Genomic DNA, 23,902 nt, shown 5'->3' on the forward strand with positions numbered 1-23,902 from the left:
TCTCTGTCCCCTCCACCTCTCTCTCTCCTTCTGTCTCTCTCTGCCTCTGACACTTTATGTCCCCCATCTCCGCCTGTCTCTCTCCAGGTGTGGGACATGCTGCCCCGCCCCCTGCCCCCACGGGCAGTACTTGCCCAGACCCTGTGTGGTTTGCAGCCCGGCAGACCTCAGCTCTCTTCTCAGTCTTTGGAAAAGCAAATCAATTGTGCTGCCGAACAAGATCTCCCAGCTCCAAGAATAGAGCTTTAAAAATCCGTCTGGCCCCAAGAATATTTCTGTGAACGCGGTCAGTGCTTTCCTGAGGCCATGTTGTCCCAGGCACGGGCTGCGTGGACAGTCTTCCCTGGCAGCGCCGACGGCCTGCAGACCAGCTCAGAGCTGTGGGGCAGGACCAGAGAGGCTCACAGCCCGCGGGGCCCCCAGGCGCCCTCCCGACCCCCGTCCAGACGGCCCTGGGGACATACATGCCCCTGTGCCCACTCTACCTCCGGCACTGATGGGGGTCGGTTTCCTGAGTCCGTCCCGCAGGCAGAGGGTGACCTTGTCATGTTAAAGTGACAGGCATGGCAGCGAGCACCAGAGTGCCACCCCACCTCCCCCCACGTGGCCTGAGCCTGCAGCCCCTCCTGCTACAGGTCCGATGGGAGCCTGTTCCCACGCCGCTCGTCCAGGGTCTGTGGACCAGGCTCCAGCTGCCCATGCTTACGTCTGGCGGTTGCAGGAAAACCAGAGAAGGATTGAAGAAGCTCTTGCTTTGCTTTCAGGGCTACAAAGAGGAAGGAAGGCGGCAGGGGTGTGCACGTGTCCTGAGGGTTTTGCCTGCTGGACGCCGGCTCTCAGGAGAGCCGTGGGATCCAGACCTCAGATCTCAGACCTCGGGCGGGGGCCGGAGGGGAGTGACGTGTGCTCTCTGCCCTGACGTGACCTCTCGCCCGCTGGCGACTCGTTAGAAAGAGGGGATGCGGTGTGAAATCACACTCCGTGCGGAAGTCGGGACGGTCAGCAGGTGCTGTCGGTGTCTGTGTGTCACGCTCTGCGCTTCTGGGGGTGTCAGTGTGACACAGGCGCATCCTTGGGTCCCTCCAGCGTCGTGCTAAAGGGAACTCGGCAGAGGGCAGCTTCGGGCACCAAGCTCCCTAGCTGAGGTCTCGAGAGCCAGAACGGCCTCCGTGACGACCTGCGACCCATTCTTGATGAGCAGGGGGCTCTCCAGAAGGCGCTGGCGAGGGCACCCAGGTCCCCCAGTGTCATGAAGATGTGTCCCCCACCCTCACGCTCCGAGTGCCCCAGGCCGGAACCTCAATGAACCAGGGCCTCTCGGCCACCAGACCTGCCCCCCGGGAAGGGTCTCCCCACCTGAGGGGTCCCACCGGGATGTTGAGGGGCTCGAGGTGGACATCCCAGTGGAGATTTCCTTCATGACAACTTGGAGCGCTTCTTGTTGGAGAACAAGCAGGAAAGGAAAGAAAGACAAGGAACGGAGCGGTTTCAAACTGCTTCCAATTTCACACCATCTCTTCCCGGCAGGAGGCTGCAGCTGAGAATGTGCTCTGGGCGGGGGCCGGGCGGGCGCGGCAGCTGTTCGCCGGATCAGGTGTTCTGGGAACCCGGCTTGCGGGCTGCCCCGTCTCTTGGCCACTGAGCAAAGCTGCCCTGGGACAGGGGAGCCGTCTCTGCCCACCCCATCCTCCGTGCTCACCGAGGATTCGGGAAGCGTCGTGCCCGCATTTCCAAGGACACGAGACCTCCCACCTCCGTCCTCTGGTGATGGTGTCTGCCCTGGGCGGGGGGGCCACATGCTGCTTCTGCGGAGAACCAGACAGTAAACATGGCAGGCTTTTTGTGCCACGAGCGATCCCTGTTGCATATTCTTTATTTTCACAAGTCTTTAAACATGTAACGGCCCTCGTAGCTCACAGGCCACATGGACACAGGCCACAGGCTGGATTTGCCCCGCCGACGCTGCCAGAGGCCAAGGTAGCCTTCCCCCTCCCCACTGTGGTCTCTGAGCACCTTACTGGAGGCTACTCCCCTTCCCCCCGCCCCAGGAGGGGGTGCCGTGGACAGCGCCAGCCTCCGACGCGTGTGCCCCCTTTTCTCAGGTGAGCAAATCAAGGCTGGTTAGCGGGGCACACGGGCATGGAGGGCGGGAGAGCCGGCTCTGGGCCGGGGCTCTCTGTGCTGCCCCGTGCCCCCTCCCACCCTGCCAAGGCCCCTGAGGAAGGAGGGTCCGGCGGACGCCCCATGTTGGCCGGGAAGCCCCGACAGGCGTGCCCAGGGCAGGCGGCCTGAGCCACGGGCCCGCCCAAGTCTGGGCAGTCCTCCCAAGTTCCCTCATCCCCAACGTGCCTGACCCTGAGCTGGAAATGCAGAAGCGGGGCAGGGGACGGCATGGGCTTTGCCTGGAAATTCGCGGCGGAATAGGAGTGGGTGGCCTGCCCCAGCTCTGCTGGTTCAACCTGCCCCCCAGAGAGCAGACCCGGGCCCTGGGGGCTCCTGGCTGCACGGCAGTTGCAAGGATGCTCTAAGATTCCAAAGGCTGCCCATTTTCCACAGCGGATCAGTGCGGAATTCCTCCACACAGCTGTTGCTGTAATTGGGCCCCATTAGGAAAGTGTGAGCTCTTGCTGGGCGGCTCCCCACCTCCTACCGACCCCATGCACGGTGGTCTTGAGTTAGCGCGGCAGCTGTGACCAAAGCCCAGGCACTCGGGCTCGGCAGGGCTGGCTCCTCCCCCCAGATTGGAAACATCCTTTGTGGGAGAGAAAGCCCAGCTCCCTTTCTCATCCTTCCCTCCCTCCTCCCCACCGCCCACCCCCGACCCGCTCCCCAGATGGAGCCAGATCTGTGGAGGCTGCACAACCTAACGGCTCGAGCGCGGCCTGGTTGGAATCCCAGCTCGGCCTCTTCCCAGCTGTGTGACGCCGGGTGAGGAGCTCAACCTCTCTGAGCTTAGCTGGCAAATGGGGATTATTAGAGACTATTGTGCCTTCCACAGGGCTGACAGTGGGGCCGTTATTACTGTCATTGCTACAATATTATAAGCGGGATTCGAAACAATGTACTTCTAGCTTGGAAGTCTGCGATCCCCAAAGTGAGAGGGTCCTCAAATATTTGCAGAGTGAATACGTGGAATAATTAAAGGGTGAGGATTAGACAAGGCCAGAATTTGATGGGGAAAGGCCTTCTGTCCCCAGGTCACTGCCCCCATGGGCACAGGGACGACTGGTGGCTGCCTTTTCACATTGTGTCACTTCTCCGTCCCTGGAAAGCACTGCCTGACATTGTTACGGGAGTTGAAATTCAACTCTGTGCTGAAATGGGGGGTGATCACCTCTGACCCGCCCACCTTCAAGTTATTAAAGGCGACCCCATGCCCCAGTAGGAGGGGTGGGAATTCACAGCCCAAGAAGAGCCCAAATCCCAGGGGATTCACGGTAGGCGGGGCGGGGTGGGAGAGGGCTGTCACATTTCAGCATCAGCCCAGCCCCACCCGCATCCCGGCCTCGGGTCTCGGGACTTTCAGACTTGCGTCTGTCGAGCAGCCGTCGCTGGAGATCCATGACCCCTTTTTCTTCACTTATGATTAAGGATCATCTAACAAACAGGTTATCGATAAGCGGGGTCAAGTTGAAGTGCATTAATATGATTCTGTCAATACGCAGGTTATTTCTATAACTAAAAAGGGTTGAGAATAAAAGACAAATGTGCGTGTAGCACCGATAATTGACCTGTGATTTATTTTCCCCCTTGGGAGACGCCAAGGTGCAAAGTCCCCCGGGCTGCAGGGCCCCGGAGGCGGCTTCTCCAGACGGGCTGCCATCCAGGTGTCCGGGCGAGGCTGGAGCACAGCTATCAGAATGTCCGGAAGCCAGTCTGCATGGCCCGCAGTGGTCCCAGAAGGACGTATTTTCAGACGTGAGTGGGCAGAGCCACCTCTGGTTTGCGATGGGCAGAGCCCGGTGTTGGTTTAAGCGAACGGGATTGAGCACAGCAGGGAAGCCGCGGGAAGCCGGTCCTGCACGCGCCTGACACTCGCGATGGATGACCAACGTTCTGGGGCCGCAGAAGGGTTGGCCGCACAGGGACACTGGGCTTTTGGAATGTGAAAGAACGTTCTAGAAAAGCTGGGACTCTCGCAGGGTCTGAGGCCTCCCGAGTCCACACGCTCCTTCCAGCTCTTGGCTTTCTCCTCTTGAACCCAGACCCTCAGGAGGAAGCTCTGGCACCAGATCCAGGAACAAACAGCTGTTTGCTTCTCCTGGTTTCCAGGGGTGCGTTTCCAGCTCCTGGAGCCGGCTATCGCGAGGCCCCTGGACGCACCAGTGGTTCCCGAAGGCTGAAAGTTATGGCTGTCACGAGCCATTGATTGGATGTGCCACACGTCACCCAGCTCTTAGGATTTACGTGCACTTCCTCTGGGGACATCAATCTCCCGGAAGCAGGAGGAAGCAGCTGTCCCCTGAGGCCAGGTGGGACACGGAACACGCACCTCCTCAGGACGAGGGCCCGCGGAGGCCGAACTGGGCGCAGGCCTCAGCTCGCTGCCTGGCAGAGCCCGTGCCACGGCGGCTGACACAAGCGTGGACCCAGCGGCCTCCTCCTGCCAGCGCCTGCCTAGTCGGCGCCCCGACCTGAACCCCCTCATGACCCGTCCCCCCAGACTGTTCTCTGTGTCCAGAGCCCAGCTGGACCCGAGCCCCCAGGTAGGAGCTCTGGGAACGAGCTCCTGCTGGAGCCAGGACAAGAGGGCAGGGGCTCCTAGGCCAGGTCAGGGTTGGACCCAGGCCACCCCATTCACAAAATGGTGACAGCAAGGGCTGAGCGGTGTCTGTGGGGTCGGGCTCTGAGGCCCGAGCTGCCCAATGTGTGAGGAACCTGTACTTGGTCTGGGGGAGAATTCAGAGCCTTGTTGGAACGGCTCGGCCAGAGGTTGGGTGGCCTGAGCTGGGCGTGACCTGCACTCTCTTCTCTCTTGAAAGGGATAGCTCTGGGGGGCAGTCCTGGGGGAGCAGGGGTCCTTGCAAACGACCCCCCCAGAACAACTGCCGCCCCCAGGGAAGGTGGTCAGCCCGAGCCCTGCCCCAAGTGCGCCCATGTCCCCATGGCATCAGACACAGGGGACAAGGCAAGGTCACAGTGGTGGCAGGCCAAGGGGGCCATGTGTCACTGCCCTGGGGGCCTGGGTGGGCTGCTGCCCAGGCCAGGAGCTGGCGGGAGTGACAGGTGGGACCCCCATCCAGACGGCTCTGAGGGGCCTGTGATTCCGAGTGAAAGACCAGGGACTTGCCGTCTGCTGGGGGAGTGTTCGTGGTGAGTTCGGCTCAGGTACTGGGCTGTTACAAGGTGGCCGGTGGGTTGGAAGGAAGCTGGGGAGCCTGGGGCTGGTGGCGCTGCCCTTATTTCTTTGGATTCTTTATTGGCAAGATGGTTGCAGCGGGAACCCTGCTCTGTCAGATGCCTGGGTGATCAGGGGTCAGAGACCAGGCAGGTCCACACCTGGGCTGCCTTCAGTCTTTCCTTGGCAAAGGGGCTGCACAGCCCTGCCCTGTTTCGGTGCCCCTGCCCCACGGGCCCCGTACTCTCCATCCCTGCGGGTGGACGCCTGTGTCCACCCTCGCCAGCTGTGCACATGTGGGAAGGTTACTCTACCTCTCTGATCCCCTTTCTCATCTGTGAAGAGGGTGACGGCAGCTCTCCCTCAGAGGCTTGTTCTCAGTTCTAATGCCTAACGTGAGCCCACCCGGCGCCCGGCCCGGCCGGCCCTCTGTTCCTTGCTATCTCGCTGTGTCCCTTCGGGCGGCCTCTGACAGGTCCCCCAGCTGATGGTGGGGAACCGGGGCCCTGCGGCCTGAGCTCTGGGCCTCCCCCCACCCCTGGAGCCCACCGTGGCGTGTCAACAGGCGGGTGAGCAGGGAAGACCCGAGGACTGCCACCACTTAGCATCCAGGGCTTACACGAGGCCACCCGTCCCTGTCCGTATCCTGCAGACTCTCCTTCCTCCCCTGCTCCCCCCGCCCCTGGCCCCCAGCCATCTGCCTGGCCAGCACCAGCATCCATACTCACCCTCAGAGGCAAATTGAAACCCCGCCTGACACCTGAGGATGCCCAAGGCAGCGGGGCCCTCGGGGCCTCTCTGAACCTGGCGGTCCCTTCCGCCCTCTGGGCCAGCTTATCTGCCGACCTCTACCCCTAACTTCCGAGGGGGCTCCCTGTTCGCGTTGGTATTGTTGGAGAAGCGGGTGGGCTTCAGCCGTTGCCTCTTCCCCAAAATAGCTGACACTGGAATCAACGCGGTTTCAATATTTCTTTAAATGTCTCCAAGGCACCTTCCATGGGGCAGGGCAGACCAAAGGCGCCCAGTGGGTGCTTCTGGAAGGAGGCTGTGAAGGGGACCTAGGCCAGACTGGACCATAAACCTGGGGGACTCAGAGGGAGTGATTCGTTCACTCATTCAGTCGTCTGTCCTGCAGGAGGGGAGGTATGGGCACCCGACAGCCCCGGGCAGGGCAGGGTGTCCAGCAGAGGGGCGCGTGCCCACGGCCAGGGGCTGCCAGCAAACAGAGTGTTCTCAGCACATCTGACAGTGGGCAAGCCATGCCCAGAGCGCTGGGGCCATGCAGGGAAGCATAGGCCAGGAGAAGCCGTCCGCCCCTCGTTAGCTTATGCTAATAAGGCCCCGAAGCACTGCACAGAGGCTAAGAGACGTAGAGGCCCCCGCTCCGGGGTGGAGGTCTGGGGGGATCTGGGAGAACTGGGGTGAGTCTAGATAAAGCCCTCGCGGGGGGCCCAGGTTTTTTGTTGGCCAACAGGAAAAGTAGGGAAGGTGGGACTTGGCTGTCACTCAAGCAGGGCTGGTTTCTCCTGTCCCACCCCGGGGAGGGGCCGCTCCCAGTACCCCGACTTCAGGGTTCCAAGCGGGAGGCTTGGGAAATGCCTTTGGGGAGGGGAGGGCGGAGATGCCGGGCTGGGAATGTAAACAGCATGCGGAGACCTAGATGCGCTCCGGCCAGGCCCTCGAAGGAGCCTGGGTCCTTTCTCGTGCCATACTTGACTGTGTAAATATTTTTCTTAGGAGTAAAGAGAGAGTCTCCATTCATTGGGTAAGATCTCACTTGAAAGAACTGAGAAGTATCTGTTTAGGCATAAAAGTGAAAAACAGTGTCCAAGGCGCCTTTCAAAAAAATCATTTCTGAAGCTCAAACACGGCTAAGCTGAGTTGTTTTTTTTTTTTTTAATGCAAAAAATAAATAAATGTGACCCACTCCCAGTTGAGAGCTCAAGAGTTTGTGTCAACACCGTTGGAGCCTTTGCTCGGGAGCCAGAGCGGGCTGGCCTGTGCCTAACCGCCCTGACGGCTCCTGGGGGCGCTGCCAGCAGGACCCCACCCAGGCCACACGGCCGGCCTGGCGGGGGGATGGTCTGGCCGGGGTTCAGGTGTGAGTCCCTGTCGGACGGGTCGGCGGCGCGTGGCTCCTTTCCACCAGACACACCACCCAGTGCCCCCCCGCCCCCCGTTCCTCCAGAATCAGGAGGCCGGGGCTTGGACGCAGCCTCCAGCACCCAGCAGCTCTTTGATCTTTGCCCTGTCGCTGCAGCTCCCGAGCCTCCAGCTCCTACCTGTAAAGCCGGTATAACGATAGCGCTCACCCAGATGCGGCAGCCGTGAGAAGGACGGGGGATCCGCCTTTGGGGGCCCGGACAGCACCCGCCGCCCCCGCTGTCCTCCTGTCACCACGCTGCTACTGTGCCCATCACCGGTCACTGCGGCATTTCTACCAGGGAAAGTGGCTGTCATGGTAGGACTTTGATTTGGTCAGAAAACTTAGCATGAGAATTGTTCCTTAAAAAGCCTGTCTTCCTAGGAAGGGAGGATGCACACGTGAGGCCTTGGGCGTTCTTTGCAGGAGCTCAGATGAGCTCGCAACAGGGGCATCCGATGAGCTCTGAGCGGGCGCGCGTTGGGGGCCTTTGCGGGCATTTGCGGGCGCTGCCTCGTTGGGCCTGAAACCCTCCTCAGAGGGCAGGTGATGCAGAGTCCAAAGCAGCTGACCACGGGGCTGGGGAGGCGGCCCAGCCTCCGTCTCGACCTGCCTGCTCAGGCTGTGTCCCCCAGTTTCCCGGAGGGCAGCAGACTGAGGCTCAGAGCCAGGTCGGCACGGGAGGGGGTCCTCTATCAAACCCTAACCCCAGCCCTGTCTTCTGGGACAGCCCTGAGCAGTGACCTGCGCAGACGGCCCTGGCCCGGCCCACGGAGGCTTCTTCGAGCGGAGGGGCCTTGGAATCAGCTTGTAGCCACTTCTAGACGCAGACACACCTACCTCTTTGGGTGGAAAAGGCGACTGCAGCAGTGGACAGAAAGGAGCAGGTTAGAGAGAGGCCTGGGCTCCAAGGCCAAAAGGAAGAGGTCGGTAAATGAGAACCTTTGGTGACCCCTTGGACCACAGGCCAGACTTGGGCAGGGGGTGGGGAATTCATTCGCTTCTCTCTGGTTTTGGAAGCCGCGAGGTCGGGGCTCTGTCTGGGTTTCCTCCTGTAGGTATGTTTTCAGATCCTTTAATAACAGACTGTTTTGAAGGGAGAGAGCCTTCTGGGATCCGTTTGTGACACCAAGCAGAGAGCCTGGCCCCCTCGGGGGACGCGCCAGAACTCCGGAGCTGTGAGCGTACGGACGTCTGTGTGTGTGTCTCCTCTGGGCTGGCTTTTTGCAGAACAGAGGCTATTTATTTTAAGAGTCAAAAAAGATGCTTTGAGCAACCCCACTTAGCTCAATCCTGGCACCGAGACCCACGAGAGAAGCAAATGCTCCAGGTCAAACCTCACTTTTCTGGCTAAACTGCCGAATCAAAACACACCTAATACTTCTGCCGGTGCGGAGACGGGCTTGAGAGCAGAGACCGCCGCTGCCAGCAGCCGGCCGGCCAGCGGCGCGTGTGCCGAGGGCCCAACGAGCAAAATAAAGAGGTTTTTCAGCAAAGCGGCGGCCTTGGCGGGGAGAAGGCCGGAGCAGAGGCTCCAGGAGGGGCGCATGGGGTGGGTTTGCGCCCGAGGTCGGCAGTGGGCAAAGAGCAGAGGTTATGGCGGGCACACCTACCAAGGAGGGCCGGTACCTCAGGGCGGGCGTGGAGAAGCTGCCGGAACCCACTCCCCGTCAGGAGGATTCTTCTTTCTTCGGAGTCGCTGGCAGAGGGCTAGGCTTCCTCCGGATGGGGTGTCGGCCAGGCTGGGCTCCAGGGCCCCAGCTCTCTCTGCATCACTGGGTTAGGTGGGGCTCCGTTCTGCTCACCTGTGCTCCTGCAGCTCAGCTGCCCACACCCCAGGCCTGTCCAGGGGGAGCCGAGGGCCAGGCTCCGAGGGGCACTGGGGAGACCTTCGTCTGCCTGGTCCCGCCCGGCCCCGCCCGGTGCTGGGCTGTGCTTGGCGTGTTGTGCTGGCGTCTTGACCTTCAGCGAAGGTGCGGTTTGAACGTCTGCCTCTCCCCTAACCAGAGCTTTGCCGTCAGCACAGGCCTGCAGGCCACGGGCAGGGACAGGCCTCCCAAGGGTGGCTTCTCCAGGTGCCCCCAAACCAACGGCGAGCCTGGCCCGTAACCAAGCGCACGGCCCGCATGGGCGCGTGATGAGCTGGGCCCGGCTGAGAAGGCCAGCTTGTCACCTTCCTCAGGACCGTCGCCTGGCGGTCAGCACCCTTGCCGGGCTTCGTGACACTCGGGAGGGTCCCTGAGGCCCCTTCTCTGGGAAGAGTCGCAGCAGCAGGGTGATGAGAAGTGGCAGCGCTGGGTCGTGAGGCTCCAGTTCCTCGACGGCGGGCGTTGGGTAGGGGCCTCCTTTGTCCTCCATGAGGGGACGGGACCCAGGACGGGGAGTCATTCGGACGGGTGCGCCCCTCCCGTGGTTTTGTCCCAGGCCCTGGAGGCTGCGCGGCTTAGAAAAATTAATACACATCTTTTTCCCCCTCTGGTTCAAGCCGCCCCTTCATAAGGGGCCTGTTAGTGACCACAGGACTCGGGGCCAGCGCTCAGACCCCAGTTCTGCGTGATGCTGGCAAAGGCCTCCGGTCCAGGCGCAGCCCGGGCAGCCTGCGGCCGGAGGGTGGGCCATCTCCCTCCCTGGGGAGCGCGGTCCCTTCCTGGACACCAAGGCTTTCCTGGGATCCAAGCAGTCAGCCTCTCTCTCCTCCTGTCCCGGCGTCGACCGAGCCTCCAGCCAGCCCTCTAGGCTCAGGCTTTGGGAGTGAAAAGCAGACAGACCAGAGGGAAGCTACACAAGCCCGTCTGCTGGCAGAGCTCAGCCCCCAGGTCTCCCCCGGGCCTGTCCAGCCCGGGCCAGCGGGGACAGAGCAACTAGTGACCTGGTGTCTAGCTGGCTCTCCTGAGGAGACCTCTCCGGTGTCTCCGTGTCCTTCTCTTCTGTCTCATTCTCTGTTTTCACTCCTAGTTGCATTCCAAACCACAATTTCAGAATCTATTAAAAGAAACATAAAATCCCCAATTGGTTAGAATTCTCAACATTTAAAAATATGACTTATTGTTATTACAGCTGAGCCTGGGCAAATCCGCCAGCATTTTGGAACGCAGCATCTCGATCCCCTGACCTGGCCTGCGTGGGCACCAGCGGGCACTCTCTTCCACGCTTGTCATTTGAAAAGGCAATAGTGTCATTTTAAGGGGAGGGGAAATAAACCCCTGGCTTTGACCCCATTTCTCTTATTATTTTCCGAATATTAGTTTCCATCTTGCTTTCTATTCTTATGGAAATGACATTACAAATTTCTGTACGTGTCTGTGCAGGGTGCTTGCGATCCAGAAGGGAAAATCCCAATGATACAGCTAATTTGTCGGTTTGCTTAGCTTAGAAAGCGCTCTGGGACCCGTCGCTGAAATGCCACCCCTCTGGAGTGGAACTTGGTGGTTAGGAGGAGATGCCAGCCAGGCAAAATGCTCTTCAGGGCCGAGCCAAGGAGAGTTCCGAGCCAAAGCTGTCCAGTGGAAGAAAGACCCAGAACGACGGGCACTTTTCTCTCCTCTCTGTCCCAAGCCTGTGTCCCATGGGCGGGGGGAGGGCTTCCTGGTGCTGCCACCGCCCACTGCTGGGGCAGGAGCTCACCCCAGGAAACAAGGAGGGAGCCTGTTACACATTTCAGGCATCTCGGTGCCCCCGTTGGACCGTTCCTATTCATACGTGCGGCGGGCAGTAAGGACCCTCCGTGTGGGTCTGTACCCAGTCGCTACGGGACCAGGCTGAACTCCACAGGGCAGCTCCACCCCAACAAATCGCTGTGCAACAAACGGTTGGAATAGAGGATCCCGGTTCTCCTGCCTATCTTGAAGAAGCCACCCGCCTTACCCATGTTATTTCAGAGCACGCTCGCTCTGCTCGCGCGATGTATAACCCACCGTAGCTTGAGGACCGCGTTTTGTTGGAAACTAACAACCCCTTTCCAAATTGTTTTGCAGCAAATGCTGACGGACGCAGAGGTGTCGTCCCAGGAGGGCTGCATTCAAAAGGTAGGAGAGCTGGTCTGCGCCTTCTCCCCTCCCGCCCAGTGTCCACCCGAGTACGAGGTTATCTGCGGTCCGGCGTGTGTGCAGAACGCTGATTCCCGAGGGATTAGGACGGACGCTTGTTCTCACTGGGTAGCAGTAGGGGCTCACTTCACGGAACCATCCTAGTTCCGGAGAACCGAGGCAAGCCCCGAACCTGTGGGAATGCTTCAGGCCAGGCTGACGTGTGGAAATTAAATAAATGCGGGTTGTGTTTATTTAACTAGCTCCACTGGATACTCAGGTGAAAAGAATAGAGAGAGAAAAAACACACAATCGGCTGCAGATTCAGCAAAGCCGCTTGCAGTCCTCAGCCTCCAAAGAGGGCTCGGGCACGGCGTTGGATAAGCAAACCACCAAGCGAAGGAAAGCGCCAACGTGCGCATCGTCCCCTGGTGATGGGTAACAGCCGGTTGACAAACCTTAGTTCCAAAAGGTTCAGAGAGTGAACTGGGCCCAGAAAAATACACGCCCCCAGAGGAAAGCAGACGTCCACAGGCAGGCACGTTCCTGCCTGTGCGGGCTGCATGTTAGACAGACGGCAGAGGGATGGGATGCAGAAATCACCCCCAAAACCCAGACGCCGTTCGTCGGGTGGAGTTCAACGTCCATAGAATTCGGGCCATCCATACACACGCACATGCATTACACACAGAGACACACGTGCACACACATACACCCAAATGCACACACACCAACACACACCAACACACACACACAGTAGCTGATGCGGTATTTGAGTTTTCCAGTAGGATTACTGTAGCCTTCTCTCTCCTGGCGTCTTGGCTTCAAAGCACCACCCAGACAAAGCAGAGAGTCCAACTCCTCCTGGTACCCCGACCACGTCAGGAAGCACAGCATGGGCGGCTGGGGCGATGAGTCAGCCAGGGGCTACCCAGCTCCTATCAAGGGCTGTTTTCTTAATGTCAGAATCACGGAGCTGTGCTCACGGGGTGCTGTCACCTCTTCTGGGAGGGTCCAACGCCACCGCTTGAGCGTGCATTCCCGTCATCATGAAAATTCCTTTTTGGGTCTGGAAGTGAAAAGAAAGCAATTTGCTGGTTCTGCCAAACTTTGTAACTTTCTCCCTGTGTCTGGCTGGCTGGTTAGAGCCGAGGCCTCGGGGGAGCCGCCGTCTGGGGGGCCGATCTGTGAGGGATGGGGGCCTGCCCTTCTCACCAGGGTCAACCCCGGAGACGTTGATTTTGGAGAAAACTGTGCAATGGGGGACGTTGTCTGACCCTGTGGTGACCTCGGGAAGGGGTGACCTCTGGCAGCGGTGACCTTCTGGCCTCAGTTTGTCTCCATAGCCGTGGTCTGTGTCTGGCCCCGGGGGGACCCTTTTGTCTGAGCAGAGCTGGGACAAGGTGTCCTCTCCCTGTCCCGCTGCCCGGGGGCCTGAGGCCTCTCTTCCTTGAAGCGCATCAGCAACCCTTCCCCCTTCCTGCCTCTGGGAATGAACTCGTATTTTCTTAAAGGATAAGGTGGCGAGAGCAGCTGAAGCAGCGTTCCCACATGTCAGAGAATTGTGGTATTTCCACTTCCCACGAGCAGGGACTGCAGTCAGCGCGTCTCTTAACTTCTAGAGAGAACGTGGAACAGTCGTCTTTTCCACAGAGAAGCGGCTGACGGGCTGACACCCACCAGGCCGGAGGTTAGAGGTGGGACGGCCTGGGGTCAAGGTTCAAAGCGGAAGGTCGAAAGGTCGGGTCTAATGTTAAGGTCGTGAGGAGGAAAGGATGCCTTTGAACTGGCACATCCTCCGTTCCCTGAGGCAGGGCCATCTCCCGATTGGCCTTGCCTTTTACAAATGGCAGGGCCGTCAGGCCTTGGCTACCGTGATCCAGACGTCCTTCCAAGAGCTACTCACGGGGTGGGTGCAGGTGCCGTCTGACCAGGGACCCAGGTCACATTGGTAGATGATCGAAAACTAAGCCTGGTGTCTGGAGCCATCTGGTCACTTCCCAGGGAGGGAGGGAGGGAGGGGCTGAGAGAGACTCGGGTGCAAAGGCAGCTGGGGTCCCGCTGCGGGGCCGGAGTTCTGTCATCACAGCGTTCCCTTGACCTTCTTCCCAATAGAAGGTGCAGGTTGCCAGCAGGTGTCACTTACAGCTGTGGAGACACATATATGCTTATTACGTAAGAGGACCGCACGCGTCTCAGTGCGCTTTGTAAGGACTGATTTAGCGAATTCCTTGGTCATGGGACGTAGACCCCATTTACCAGTCCTGTGGTTTAGGATTTTCACGTCTGGCTGAACGGGGCTCTCCCCCTCCAAAGACACACACGTCTGGGGGCCGTAAGAGACACTGGGGCCGCGCTGGAGGCTGTGCAGCCTTGGGTTGGTCAGCTGACACCTCTGAGCATCACTTATTCCATCTTTAGGATTAACTGAATCACACTTCCTGCTCTTTATTGGCGTGCGTTGCTGAAATGTAACTAAGGCTAATTAATTCAATCAGTGGCTTGACACAAGAGATGCAGAAACAGTGATGTTTTGTAGGAAGCGGTGGTTATAAATTCTCAGTATTAAAGAGCCAGGTTGATGAATTGTCTGTGGAATCCACCTGTCAAGAGTTTACAGGGGGGCTTCCCTGGTGGCGCAGCGGTTGAGAGTCCGCCTGCCGAGGCAGGGGACACGGGTTCGTGCCCCGGTCCGGGAAGATCCCACATGCCGTGGAGCGGCTGGGCCCGTGAGCCATGGCCGCTGAGCCTGCGCCTCCGGAGTCTGTGCTCCACAACGGGAGAGGCCACAGCAGTGAGAGGCCCGTGTATCGCAAAAAAAAAAAAAAAAAAAAAAAAAAAAAACAGTTTACGGGGGACAGAATCCAGGCCCAGCGAGGCTAGCGGACCCTACTTCTGCAGTGGAGGCGGGATTCGAACCCAGGGTCTATGGCTCAGGGCCGGGCTCGCGTTGGAGTGACAGCGACCGCAGCCTGTGAGCCTGCACCGGGCTTGGCCCCGCCCCTGAGAACCCTCCATCCCCCTCCCCCCAACTCTCCTGTGCCCCTCCTTCCGGTCCCCTCCATCCCCACCCCTGGTGGTCTCCCACCTCCCTCTGGCCTCCTACGTCCCTCTGTCCCCCAGTCTCCCCTGGGTCCCCGTGCAGTGCCACGCATCCGTCTTCATCCCTCCCACCCCCTCCTCCACCCTCCCACCCTCCCCACCTCACCCCCCCACCCCTTCCCCCATCTCTGCATTCCTGCATCCTCCTGCCGGAGCCCCATCTCCACTGCACAGTGCAGCCCAGAGCTTTCATGCTCCGTGCTGGTGCCCTGGCCGCCCCTCACTAGCCCAGGTGTGCACTTGGGCTGCACACGCACTTCCCCCCAGAAGTCACTTTGGCTGCAGGTCGGGCTGGTCGCCTTTTCTAGCCTCTGGCTGGGACCTCTGGGACTGCTGCTGCTGCTGACTCTCTTTAGTCTCTGTTTACTTAGAGGGAAAGCCCGGGGCTCCTGGAGAGCAAACATCTGCAGGAGATAATCTAGCGAGTTGTCCATCCATCACTCAGGTCGCCTGGCTCCCTGGAGAGCCCGCCAGAGCCCGTAATAAAAAGGCCGGGCAAAGAGGCTTTGGGGACGAATAAAGAGCGGTGTTAAGGGCCCGCTGAAAATGGATGGAAGACATTATTAAGACTCAATGGCCGTCTTATCAAAATCCAATAGGATAGACATTTGGCAAAAGGCTTAAATTTATTCTTTGACTTTCTGGAGGGCTTGATTTTATCCGTTAACAAGAGTGTGGTCCACCCGGGGAGATGGTATCAGCTGGAAGAATTTTGATTCAATCTCTCTGGTGATATGAAAGGGGGAAGAACCAGGCCCCCAACAGCCGTCCCATTGTCTCGCTTTATCTTGTTTTCTTTGACCGTCTTGAAAAGGAAGGACATGTTAATACAGTACAACCAGGAGAAAATGAAGAGGGAAGTGACCTTTTTCTTTTTTCTTTTCTCCCCCCACTTCTCTGCCCACGCGGCCTCCGCCCCTCCAAAATAAATAAATGAATCAAGAATTCGCATCAGTGGGGCTGGGACCAGACTGGGACAGGTGCGTCTTCGGAAGCATCCCAGATTGTGGCCACCCCAGCCAGCGCTCTGGGCCAGGGGCGGGGAGCCCGAGGCTTTGAAGGAGAGTCAAAAATAAGCTGAGCTAATAAAGCCCTACTGCTGGCGAGGGACCATGATAGGTCCATAAATCTCTCTCTGCTATTCCGTACAAAATGCTACAGGTCATAAAAGTCATCCGATAGCCCAACCTGGCACTGTCCAAATAGGGTGATTGATTGATAATTATGATAATTCGTGAAATGATTATTTGGATGTGAGAACCTCGGCCTGTCCCACTGGGCTGTTAGACGTGCATGTTTTATATAGCCTGGCCAGGGCGAAATGCCTCTGATAATGGGCGCCCCAGGACTCCCGGCTCCTTCCCCAGGGACCGGAAGGCTAATAAAGGATGACCGGGAGCCAGGAAACCCGGGAAGGTGGGAGTGGAGATGGACAGGCAGCTGCTAAGTGTCTTTTGTGCAGCAATTAGTTGAGAAGATCACACACCCCAGGTCTCGGGGAGGCTGCGACCAGGCTGTGCCTTGGGGGTTTCGAGCCAGGCATTTGCGATCAGTGTCGCTTCGTGTGGTTTATTTCCTTTGCGTTGTTTTTCCCCTGGAGGAAGCAGAGGTATTTTCCAGGCGGCTGGAGGGTGAGGAAGGCTGGTGGGGAAGGAAAGATTGTGACTGGAACAAGAGACGGGGAGGGCTTCCCTGATGGTGCAGCGGTTGAGAGTCCGCCTGCCGATGCAGGGGACACGGGTTCGTGCCCCATTCCGGGAGGATCCCACATGCCGCGGAGCGGCTGGGCCCGTGAGCCATGGCCGCTGAGCCTGCGCGTCCGGAGCCTGTGCTCCACAACGGGAGAGGCCACAACAGTGAGAGGCCCGCGTACCACAAAAAAAAAAAAAAAAAAAGAGAGAGATGGGGAGACGCTCCAGCCCCGAGACCCCAGGACTAGGGCCAGTGAGCACGCGTCGCGGTCGGCCGGTCTCACTGGGACCAGAACAAGGTTGATTGTCCCTGTTATGCTTTGCCTGTGCCGGCGAGGTTAGTTTTAGAAATCCTTTTCTTTTCCTCTTTACCCCCCAGCCAGCAACGCTCGGGAGCCACCCAGGTGCTATAATTCAATTGCAGTTTACCTACAACGCGCTTGATTCCTGAAAAAATTCACAGCAGAGTCCCAAGCCCTAAGAGGCCCGGGTTCACAATTAATAATTTGCATGTGGGATCGGTTATGTCTTTATGAAATCAAAGTGTGCTTAGCTGCCACGGAGACAGCTCCAAGTTGATTTTGATAATCTCGGGCTGGATAGACTTGCTTCGTTCCGGTAAGCCCCGGACAAAGGCTGGACAGTGGCTGAAAGCCCTGCGGAGACATGCTTCCCTTTCCTTTGTTCGGGGTTGCTGATAAAAGAACCAGGAGTCCATTAATTCAGTGAATGAACATATAGTAAAGTCAGTCCCCTCTTGAGAACAATAATGTTGAGGTCAGCTTCGGTTGCCATGGAAACTAAGTACTCCTAAGAAGTTTGCATCCTTGATTTTGCTGAATCAAAGGCTGCCGGGTGGAGAAGTGTCATGGGGCCAAGACGCAGAAAGTCGGAAAGCCCCGCCTCCGCCGGTCCCCTTCCCGCAGCAGCTCTGGGCTGGTGGCCTTGGGGACCCTCAGCCGCTGGGGACCAGCCCCGCGTCTAGCTCTTGCCCCTCCCCCTGCCCCTCCCAGAGGCCTCATTTTTTCACAACTGTAGACGCTTATCTGAAGAGGCCCTCAGGCGTGACCCTGGTGGCTCGGGTGCGGACAGAAAATGCAGCCTGAGGGAGGGGCCGCGGCCTGGAAGCCCTGGCCGCCTCCACATCAGCCGTGCCGGGTGGACTCTGCCCTCTCGCCACCTCGCAGCACCTGAACTTGCCCTCTGGGGGCCGTGGCGCTGTGGCCCCCTCCCAGGCAGATAAGGGTGATTAATGGGCCAACAGCAGTAGGGCGTCGAGGGCAAGTGCAGGCAGCTCCAGCCTGGGTTTGCATCTTGTTCCCCCAGCAACTGAGCTGAGTTTGCCGCCCCCAGCCCAACCTAAGGGCCCCTGAAGTCAGCCTAAACCATCAGATTAAGCTGGGGAGAGATGCAGGTAATTAATTTCCTCCGCAGTAATTTATTACCTGCTGCAGACCTGCGTGTCTGAGGAGGGCCTCGTCTTAGCTGGACGGGGTGGGGCAGGGGCTCAGAGCAGGCAGAGGGGGCACGTTGTTCAGACGGACCCACCCAACCCTGAGAACCTCTCCTGGGGGGTGGGAGAAATAAGAGGTGAATTTTCCCTCATTTTTTGCTGCTGAGAAAGCAATGAGCTGGGTTTTCTTTCTCATACTGAAGCATCCCTCGTGAAACCTTCTGAAAGGCTTCTGGACTGCAGCTTGGGGTGGGGGTCCTGCAGGAGGGAGGCGGGTGTGAGGGGGGTCAGAGCCCGGCCAGGGGGCCCCCCCTCCTTGGGGTCCAGCAGCAGCTCCTGGCAGGGCGCATGGGGAGCAGGTGACATCTCTGTGGTCAGGCCCTTCCCCCACCCTGCTGACACTTTCTGCCCAAACCTCAAGCGAGGGCAGACAAAACATCGCTGATTTCAAAGGACAGATTCAGAACTTGAAAACGTACGTTACCCGGAAAGTAGACAAAGGACCCTTTCCTTCTCACTGGAGATCCGGGTCGGGAGGCCATGCTGGGTCCGTCGCCTCCGCCCTGCCCACCCCTGGTGCTCTGAACCTGGCTCTGCCCTGGATGGGGTGGCTCTAGGCCCTGAACTTGAACTTCTGCATTTCTGTTTCCTCCCCTGCGAACGGGGAAATGATAATCCAGAACCCTGCACGGCCTGGGCAGCAGGAGGATAGTGATAAATCGGGCACAGCTCTGGCCGCCAGGCCAGCTGGATGGACCTTGGGGCCTGTGGCCACTGTTACTGCTATTGTTACTGGTGTGGGACAAGGGGGCCCACGTGGCCCTGGGTGGCCCTGGCCAGGGGACCAGCGGGCCGGGCCCTACACCACCTGCAGCGGGTCAGAGGTTACAGGCGTCGTGCCTGCCTCGCTCTCCTGGAAACCACAGCAGCACCTTGGGGTGTCCAGGCGGCCCTCGCAGGACGGCGCTGGGGAAGGTGGCGGGGAGAGGCGGCCTCCGCCGGCAGCAGGTGAGGAAGAGGATTTACTGTCTGCATTACCGGCTTTCTAGGAGCCAGATGGTGTCAATAAACTCTGTCACCTTCGGGTGGGGGCAATGGTGAGTTAATTAAATTGTGCCGCACTATTAAGAGAGAAAAATATATCAGCTTGAGGCCTCCTCAGCGCCTTCCGCTTTGAAAGTAGACACGAGCTTCCTCGGCAGGCATTGCTGGCTCGTGGGCGCGTCCTCCGCCTGCGGCACAGGGAAGGCCACACGGCTCACCTTTGCTCCACAAAACCTGCCGTCGGGTCATCAGTGCGATTATTATCGTTCTGAGTGTAAGGCTGACTTCTGGTTTTACACACACGCGGTGTCAAGGTGGCCCATCCCTCTCCAGGGTAAAAGGCGGCAGCGGGCGGGTGCTGTGGGCCCTCAGGGCCCCTCCCACGGCCGGTCAGTTTGAGCTGTGTGTCACTTCTCTCTCAGGGTGCAGGCGGGACATCCAGGCCTCCGGAGAGAGCCAGCTTCCTGAGGTCCCCTCATGCCTCTGATGGCCACCCATGAAGGTCTAGGGGGGCCATGGGCACGTGGTCTCCAGGCAGGGCCCTGGGCGGCCCCCAGTCCTGAGAGTGGGGAACAGAACCTTCCACTGCTTCTCTCGGCCCAGGCCTGAGCTAGAGCGGGGAGGGCCTCATCCTCCCGGCGTCTGGGGGTCTCCGAGGCCGGCCTGGCAGGTGGAACCTCTTGGGGAAGGCTGTGTCCTCCCCAGCCCGCCTGAGAAGCTGCCTGCTGTCCCAACAGGCACCTGCCCCGGGCTCGGGGCCGCGGAAGGTCCACCCGCCTCTCAGCTCACCTCTGCTCATGACTTCTCTGAGATGGGAGGTGGCTCCCTGCATGTGTGTACAACAGGTGTGTGAGGCACAGATGGGTGCGTGGGGGTAGGGTCCCGTGGGGCCTGTCCGAGCCTGGCCCTGAGCCCCCAGCCTCTGCCCCAGCTCCCAAGGCAGCTTCTGGGTTCATGTCGCTCCAGGCTGACGGTGCCTTGTACTGATGCATGGGAGGCAGGGGGAGTGGGTGCTGGGGAGGAAGGACAGCAGACGGGTGGGTGGGCTTGTGGGGAAGTGGAATTGGGCCTCTCTTGCCCCCAACGAGGCTGTCCCTCCTGAACACAAGCCCTGGGAGCCGGGCGCTGCTGCTGTTCTTACCGCCGTCGTGGTCAGTGTTGTCATTACAGAAAGCCTGCCAGGCTCTATATACACATCGGCTCATTTACTCCCATCACCCCCAGGCACTATTATTCCCACTTTACTGCATAGAAAATTAAGGAACAGACAGTTTATCAGTTGCCTAAGGCCACACGATTCAGCGGGGAGGCCAGGGATTTTCCAGGGCCAGCCACAAGACTCCAGAGCAAGTGTTCCTAAGTCTCCTGTTGTACTGTGTGTTGCCCTCCAGACCCTTCAAGAATTGGGGTAAATATGATTGAACAATAAATACGATTGAACTCAGAGAAAAGCCAGAGGGGGTTGGGCTGGAGTAATTGAAGCTGGTGTAATAGCAGTCAGCTATTACACAATGGCGCTGTGTAACAAACCACCCCAAACCCTTAACACTTAAAACAACACTTATTGACCTTCACCTGTCTGCAAGTTGGCTGATCTAGTCTGGGCTCGGCTGGGCTTGGTTCCAAACTGATGGTTGGGTCCAGTTTCTTCCTTATCCAGCACGGCACATGGTCAGTGTTGTTCTGGTGGTGACGGCAGGAGAGGAGGGGGAGGTGACGCACATAATCATCATTGCCCTTAGGCCACAGAAGGACATGGAGGAACTTTAAATATGTATTATTAAGTGAAAGAAGCCAGTCTGAAAAGGCTACACTTTCTATGATTCCAACTCTATGAAATTCTGGAAAAGGCAAAACTATGGAGACAGGAAAAAGATCGTGGTTGCCTGGGGTTGGGGCGTGGTGGTGAATGTGGGAGCACAGAGGATTTTTAGGGCAGAGAAACTACCCTGTAAGATACTGTACTGGTGGGTACATGTTATCATATATTTATCCAGACCTGTGAATACACAACACCAAGAGTGAACCCTAGTGTCAGTCAGGGGCTTTAAAGACGATGTGTCACTATTGGCTCATCAACTGTAACAAGTGGCCACACAAATACAAGATGATAATAAACGGGGGAAGCTGTTGGCGGGGGAGACGGCGGGGGGTACATGGGACTCTCTATACTTTCCACTCATTTTCCTATAAACCCAAAACTGCTCTAAAAAATGAGGGCTGTTACTTCTTTAAAAAAAGGATTTTCAGAAAGTGGCATATTATACACACACACACATCTTTCATAAAATATATGCTCACGTTTAAGGACATACGTAATAGGAAAAGGCTGGAAGGTAATATACAAAAATACTGTCATTCTTTGCGGTGATATAATGGGTGATTTTTTAAAATTAATATCTATATGGGGTATTTTAGTTATTAAATATGTTAAGTCGCATAAAGTGCTTATACAGTTCCTGTCCCATAGCAACACTGTAAGTGGCGAAGGACTTACCACTGAGGTGACCATGGTCAGTACGCAGGGAGCATTCCCATTAGTTAGACTGTAAACTCCTGGTAGTCCAGGGTTCCCCCCGGGCCTTCGTGTGGGCTCCCTCAGTGCTCTTCAGCCACGTGTCTGACTGTGCCTTCTGGGACCGAGGTAGGATGGACCTTCTGCCTGCCCTGCGGTTGGATGAGCTGTCAGGCCAATGGCTGTGAGAGATGCAGGTCACTTCTAGCTCAGTGGCCAGTGGCTAGCATGATACCTTCCAGCGCTCTGTGCCCTCGGAAACTGTAGCCAGAAAGATAGATCCTGAGGTGATTAAGCAGAGCCACCCTGTGAATTCGCCAGACATGCAGCAGAAAGGCAGCTTTTGCCAGGCCTCTGAGTTTTGGAGACTGTTTGTTATTGGGGCATAACCTCACTCACCCTGACTGATTCGTTTAGGGAATTCCTGGCGCTTTGTCTCATTCTGCATCATCTCAAAACCCCCTTCATTCATTCACTCACTCACTCACCCCTTCAACAAATACTTACCAAGCACCTACTGTGTGCAGGACGCTGTCCCAGGTGCTGCAGACGCCAGGCCGAGTTCCACCAGGTCTCTGCCCTCACGGCTCACGTTCTGAGACCCATCACCTGCGCAGATGGTTTGCCACAGCCTTTGTTCTCGGCGCCCCTGGTCCCCTGGTGATGCCCAGCTGCAATGTCCCAGGTCAGACACTCCTCCTAGTGGTGGGCAAGCTTCCAAGAGCTTCTTGTGCTGTCTGCTCTGTGCCTTTTGGGTAGAAATGCCCCCATCTTGTCACATGGCCTTGGCCCTATCCCTGTAGGTTGGCGCTTCTAAGCAGTCATATTTCTGGGCAATTCTCCTTTGTGTTCTCTAGTATAGAAAGGGGAGAATTGTGAGGATAACAAATTGATGCACGCCAGAAGGAGCGGGACTCCTAATCTAACAGATTGGCGTGAGGGTATCATTTTCTCACTTAATCTTTCCTTCTTTGAATGATCGCTCCTTCAGCACTGGCTCTCCGTTTGCTGACGGGATGCATCATCTCCATCTGACGCCACTCCCATCAGCCGGGGCTGTGCTGGCGAACGGTTTCTTCTTACCCAGTTAGCAAGATGTTTCTCCAGTATAGTGTTGATAAATTAAGTCATAAAAAGCAAGACTTATTATTTTCTGTTGGAACCTTGCCTCTGTTATTCCTGAGCAATGGCCAAGATTCAGAGTATTAGCCACAGAAATGTGTGTGTTGCCGGGGATGGAAAATTATCGCATAAAAAGAGTCTGACGTGCTGTTCATCATAGATCAGCTGAGAGTAAGGAGAGGTATTCAAAGACAAAAATGAATAATAAAAATCTGCTTCTCCAGACTCGCGCTGGGTGCCAAGGGGACGGGCCAGGCTTGCGGGTCTCAGTGTCACCGAGGATGTCCCGTGTGCCGCGGCCAGGCCAGCGCTTGCTTCTTGCCACTCAAACCTGAGGCTCTGGGTTACCAAGGCCCCGAAAGGGCAGATAATTATCGGAAGGGAATCTGAAGCATGGGCACCCTGGAGAGCTACAAAAATAAAATGAGGAGGAGGAATTTTGAATAGATTTCCTCCCTTTGTATTTCTGTTTTGGGCGAGAAATGTAAAGGTACAATAAAAGGGAACTGGCAAGGTAGAGGAAAACTTCAAATTAGCCCTCAGAAAGGTCTGGACCAGTGGGCACACTGGGGGCCGGTGGACATCTTTGTCCCGTGTCGCCCACGTGCAGCCCCTGAGAGGTAGAACCGGCCCCAGGGGAGGGCTGTCTCTTGTGAAGCTCACCCAGGAGGAGGGTCTGGGTGGGCGCTGACCGGCAGATCCCAGGACAGGGCTTAATGCCAGGTCTCAGCAGGCGAGGCACAGCGACTGTGTCTCCTGTGAGCAAAGTCAGGCCACGTTGGGGCCAGGACCCGGGGAGACAGAGGCCACATCTGCGTGCTTACTGCAGCGTCCCTGAACCTGGCAGAGGTGACGAGCTCCGGTCACATCTGCAGAGTGCGGGGCCCTCGTGGCAACCCTGTGAGGCAGCTGCTCGTCTTCCCGGGGTTCAGACAGGCAAATCCCCCCCGAAGGCCACGCAGACAGTAGGCGGCACACTTGCTCCCACTGAAAGCCCGGGGGGACCCAGCGAGGCATCGTGCAGGACGGCCCGCCGCTCACCCTCTGGGCCGTCCCTGGTGTCTGATAGGAAAGCGTGGGTCTCCGGAGCCAGGCACCAAGGGCAGGTCCTCGCCTGGGCCAGCTCCCGCTGCCTCTCCTGGGTGGGTTCACCGGCCACTGTGCTGCCGCGGCCTGTCTTCCTTCCCCTTAGCACAGCAGGTGCTACGCGTGTGTCCCTCACCCCAGCTTCCTTATTAAACACCCGTGATTCTCCTTTCATAATCACCTTTTGACCCCAAAGTGTCACTGTAATACTCCTCAAAGCCCTCACCCCTCTCTGGGCCCATGGTTTCCCAACACGACAATCATTTGCCTCCTTGGGGGCCCCCAGGATGTGGTAGGAGGGGAGCTTTGTGTCTCCTGGCCCCCTTTCTGCATCCTTACACTCGGGGGTCGGGGTACAGCCTTTGCCTTGGGAGCCCAATTGA

General features: G+C 57.9%; 1 protein-coding gene across 1 annotated transcript in view; it reads left to right on the plus strand.

Moving 5' to 3' along the window:
• The window catches only part of PRDM16 (PR/SET domain 16), a 320,741-nt gene that overhangs the window by 145,384 nt on the left and 151,455 nt on the right, over positions 1-23,902 (plus strand). The window contains exon 3 of the mRNA XM_060013200.1: positions 11,456-11,506. Coding sequence (XP_059869183.1) covers positions 11,456-11,506 — 51 coding nt within the window. The remainder of the gene's footprint in view (positions 1-11,455; positions 11,507-23,902) is intronic.

The sequence above is a fragment of the Delphinus delphis genome, chromosome 1 (assembly GCF_949987515.2).
Source record: "Delphinus delphis chromosome 1, mDelDel1.2, whole genome shotgun sequence".
Lineage (NCBI taxonomy): Eukaryota > Metazoa > Chordata > Mammalia > Artiodactyla > Delphinidae > Delphinus > Delphinus delphis.